Source organism: Taurulus bubalis (assembly GCF_910589615.1).
Source record: "Taurulus bubalis genome assembly, chromosome: 20".
NCBI lineage: Eukaryota > Metazoa > Chordata > Actinopteri > Perciformes > Cottidae > Taurulus > Taurulus bubalis.
The window spans coordinates 16,951,596-16,956,595 of NC_136608.1; the positions used below are offsets into that span (position 1 = coordinate 16,951,596).

The following is a 5,000-nucleotide window of genomic DNA, read 5'->3' on the forward strand; positions in this document are numbered from 1 at the left end:
TTTCTCTCGTCAGGGTCGAGGTTTCGCCAAAGCCATGACGGCCAAAGAGGCCCAGGCGTTCGTTGGAGACGCCTCGTGTCACGTGAACATTCTGCAGGTGAAACGCACACTTTTCACCAACTAGTCGTCATGTCCCCAAGAAATATGTTTTATCCACGTTCATCCGCATAAATATGTTCACAACTGTCGCTGAACCTCCTTGTAGTTGAGAGGTTCGTCGTTGGAGGAAAGTTCACATTTTGTATTAAGTTTAAAAACTCATTTGGAGACTTGGTTCATTTCTTTCTTCATCCTCAATTGAGGAAGTTTTAGGAAAGAAAAGAGTTGAAAGTGGTCTTTAATTTTTACATTAGTCAAACAAATGCATCACGGTGTTTTTTCACTTTCAAATCATTTCTTTTTGACTCGACATGGTTTTATGGTCTCGTGGGTTTTAGACATTTTAATGCGGAACAATTGCAGAATAATGCACCTTTTTAAAATAAAGGAGGAAACCGCTCCGGTTGATTACTTTGCTATGACAGCATGATAATGCGTTGTCCCTGATCCAGCCTCCTCTCTGTGTGCAGGACGATAAGCTGATCCTGGAGGCTCCTTCCTCGCAGCCCAGGTCCAGATCCAAACGGCAACGCAGAGACGCCACCAACGACATGCTGGAGCTCGTGGTATTTAAGACTTATCGCTTAGTTGTCTGATATTTAAAACCTCTGGTGACTCCTCAAGAGTCTAAAGGAGACGACTAAGCGTCCTTTCCAGAACACTAGCTGAGTGGAGGAGTCATGTGACCGCTTTTACACTTCAAGTTTCTGTAAAAGTTCATTTGTGAAGATTAGAAGTATCATAAAGAGACGTGTTTTCACGTTTTCTTTCAGTACCAAAGTAATCCAGTTCATTCGGGTTCATTTAAGGTTTTTTAGAGGTTTTATTTTCTCGAACATTCCGGTCTGTCCGTGTCTCTCCAGGTGAAGTTCGGCGGCGGCGAGTGGACGGTGGACTCCGTGTACTACGCCAGGAAAGACGACATCCCTCTGGCGATCATCATCCCCGCCGTCATCATCCCGATGCTGCTCTTCATCGCCGTGTCCGTCTACTGCTACAGGTCATGAAGAACACATCCAATCCCAACCAACCACACACACACACACACACACACACACACACACGCTGGTCTTTCCGTGTGTTGACGTGTTCATGAATATCTTCCTCAACAGGAGGAAGAGTCGGCAGGCAGAGCGAGAGTACGAGAAGGTGAAACACCAGCTGGAGAATCTGGAGGAAAGCGTCCGAGATCGCTGCAAGAAAGAGTTCACGGGTAAAAAACAACTTAGTGCAACTTGTTTTAGCTGCTTTTAGACATTTAGAGAACATTGTATTCAAAATACGCAGAATAAGTCATGATAAGACATTTCAACCGGCTATAATCTCAAATAGAGTTGATTATTTCTAAAATGTTTGTACAATTTACAACTTATTTTTATGATAAAATGTGACGAGAATGTATTAAAACATATTGAAAAACAAAATCAGCAGCTGTATATTACTGGATATCACACTAGAAACAATGAATGTGTGTTTTAGATGTTCAGAAACATGTCAATCAAAGAGTTTGATGTAATATTAAAAACAGATCAAGAACAACAGTATAATCAGAAAATGTAGTTGCATCTCCGTGTTTTCCAGCTGAATAAATGTGTGTTTTAAAGGATTTATTTCCAAGTATTTTAAAGTAGAGCAACTGCCAAAACATCCTGAGTTTTTACGGATGTTTCATGTTCTGGTGGATCAGCTGTTCTGTTAAGCAGCTGATCCACTGAATGCGCAGGTAGAAAATCCACGGCCCGCCACTGCTTTAAAGGGATAGTGGGGTTGTTTGAAGTCCTTCTTCTTATGTTTGACATACAAAAATCAGCTCGTGGAATATGTTCACTGTCAGACTTTCTGACAGCGAACAGAAGTCGTGATAAATGCCGTTTCAAAGCCGCCAGACTCCTTTGACAAAAACGGTAATTTCATGTAAAAGACAGCCGCTTAGTTTGTTGGTGTTTTTAAAAGGGTAGTTGGTATCGTGATCTTACTCACACTGATGATTTCAGATCTGATGATCGAGATGGAGGACCACACCAGCGACCTGAGCGAGGCCCGGATCCCCTTCCTGGACTACAAGACCTACACCGACCGGAACTTCTTCCTGCCCTCCAAAGACGGCGCCAACGACACCATGATCACGGGGAAAATACAAATCCCGGAAGCCCGCAAGGCCATCGTGGCTCAGGCGCTGAACCAGTTCTCCAACCTGCTGAACAGCAAAACCTTCCTCATCAATGTGAGTTTGACGCTTTTGAGAAACTTCTTTCCATATTTTTGTCTTTGAGTCTTTTCTCTCTCACTGTCTCAGCAAAGTTCTGTCATTTCTTAGAGATGAAATGTGATATATTGCTGTTAAAATGGTTTTACCCCTACAAGATGATTCCCACTAGAGGTCTTCACAGGTCCAATAGATAACGTTGAGGGAGGGGGGTAATATTCCAAGAAGAAACTCAGAATTTAAAGTCCTACATTTAAATTGAAGTCATAAATTTGAGCGGAAAAAAACTAAAATTCTTAACTTACCATTTTAAAAATCTACTTTGCAGTCGGATTTATTATAAGGAAATGCTTGTGATTTTACCAAATTATCATCCGCATCTGGACTTCAACAACATACTGATTTGAGGATTTTTTTCATGTAAATTTACAACATTAATAATGTTGACAATTCGGAAAAATCTTCTCTGATTATTCCCCGGGCTCAGAAATGCATTTATTTTTCATGCCCCGGCCCACAAAAAAGGCCCAAACCCATCGTGCATGAAGTCATTTCTGAAAAAGAGACCCCACCCTCTTCACACGCCACACGATAATGATTTTACCCAAAACAGAAAGAGGGTTTCCTGCCGTCATCTCCTGACTGCCTTGAGCTATAAAAGTATAAACTGAAATAATAACTCTTTTATTGCACTCAATAGCCAATCAGTTTGATAACGTTGCTGAGACAATACTTTACGATACAATAAGATACTTTGCGATCCTTGACGATATGATACATTGTGGTACGATAGGATACGTTACGATCCGTTATGAAGTGATGCGTGATGATACATTATGATACGATACATTATGATACATTGCCATGCGTTAAAAACAATGATGCGATACGTTCCTTTACGTTGTAATATGTTGTGTATGTATATATATATATATATAACATATATGTATATTGTGTGGATTAATGTGTGTTTGCGTGTCGTATTTAACAGGAATACTGTGACCTGTGCAAGATGCTTATTTGTATATTCCCACATAGGAAGAAAAGAAAAAAAAGGACCCCATCAAATAGATGATAACAATTAGTATTATTATTATTAATAGCCTCGTATTTTCTGCCCCGCAGTTCATCCGCACGCTAGAGAGCCGGCCGGACTTCAACGCCCGCTCCCGCGGCTACTTCGCCTCGCTGCTGACGGTGGCGCTGCACGGGAAGCTGGAGTACTACACGGACATCATGAGGACGCTGCTGCTGGAGCTGATGGACGAGCACGTGCAGAACAAGAACCCCAAACTCATGCTGCGCAGGTGAGACTTTCCTTCATCACGGCTTTTTAAAGTGATAGCTTTAAAAAGATAGACAAATGGCTCCTAATGTCTTTTGTGTTTGTGTTTCTAGGTCAGAGACGGTGGTGGAGAGGATGCTCTGTAATTGGATGTCCATCTGTATCTATCAGTTTCTCAGGGTAACGGCTTCTTTCACTTCTGTTTGTTTTGAATTCTCTTCTTCTTCTGTTCCTTCACTTATAATTGACTCCAAGAAACTTTTCTGTTTCACTTCCTTTGTTGAAATCTGTTCAGTGTGAACCTGTATTTTTCTTTCTGTTTTATTCTGTCTTGAGAATACTCTCATACTGTGTGTGTGTGTGTGTGCGCGTGTGTGTGTGTGTGTGTGTGTGTTAGGACACGGCAGGAGAGCCTTTATACAAGCTGTTCAAGGCCTTGAAGCACCAGGTGGAGAAGGGGCCGGTGGACGCCATGATGAAGAAAGCCAAATACACCCTGAACGACACGGGGCTGCTGGGGGACGACGTGGAGTACTGTGTGCTGGTCAGTACTCGCACGAGAGTGTCGAGCATTTAGAAATACTTTTGTGAATGTTATTGCTATTTCTGCCTCATGCCTTTGTGGATATTTGACCATTTTGGACTGCTGGTCGGACTAAACCAGACGTTTGAAGTCGTTCCACTCTGTTAAAATCAACAAAAACTTCCCCTCAATAAATTTTTGCTCACAAAGGTAAATAAGCGTGGATGTTTGATGTGTGTGTGTGTGTGTGTGTGTGTGTGTGTGTGTGTGTGTGTGTGTGTGTGTGTGTGTGTGTGTGTGTGTGTGTGTGTGTGTGTGTGTGCGTGCGTGCGTGCGTGCGTGTGTGTGTCGTCAGACCCTGCAGGTGTTGGTGCACGGGGAGGGGCCGGATGTGACTCCAGTGAAGGTGTTGAACTGTGACAGCATCACCCAGGTGCGTTTGCTTTTCTTTCTCCGTTCTGTTTGCTTCTTCACCGGACAAATCTTTTATTAAAAGCAGTCCGTGTTGTGCACAATTTATTTTATGCCGAAAATGTAAAAGCCACTGAAGTTAAAACTGTGGACATTTTTAGTTGATACCCTGTTACTTTGGCTAAAAACGATACAACATGTCATGATGATGATGCAATACGATGAGAGCCGACTTTACGGTATATTACGGAATGATGCGTGACGATACTTTGTGATGAAATATGATGCTTTATGATACAATATGATGTGATGGGTTAAGATACGACACAATACTTTACGATACAATAAGATACTTTACGATTTGATACATTGTGGTACGATAGGATACGTTACGATCCGTTATGAAATGATGCGTGACGATACATTATGATACATTATGATACGATACATTATGATACATTATGATGCGATACATT

General features: G+C 41.9%; 1 protein-coding gene across 1 annotated transcript in view; it reads left to right on the forward strand.

Annotated features, from left to right (window-relative positions):
* plxnb2a.1 (plexin b2a, tandem duplicate 1) overlaps positions 1–5,000 on the forward strand; it is a gene marked incomplete at its 5' end in the record, with an annotated part of 38,078 nt that overhangs the window by 25,031 nt on the left and 8,047 nt on the right. The window contains 9 exons of the mRNA XM_079235891.1: positions 14–97; positions 570–665; positions 963–1,099; positions 1,212–1,312; positions 2,094–2,323; positions 3,431–3,612; positions 3,704–3,770; positions 3,988–4,134; positions 4,469–4,546. Coding sequence (XP_079092017.1) covers positions 14–97; positions 570–665; positions 963–1,099; positions 1,212–1,312; positions 2,094–2,323; positions 3,431–3,612; positions 3,704–3,770; positions 3,988–4,134; positions 4,469–4,546 — 1,122 coding nt within the window. The remainder of the gene's footprint in view (positions 1–13; positions 98–569; positions 666–962; positions 1,100–1,211; positions 1,313–2,093; positions 2,324–3,430; positions 3,613–3,703; positions 3,771–3,987; positions 4,135–4,468; positions 4,547–5,000) is intronic.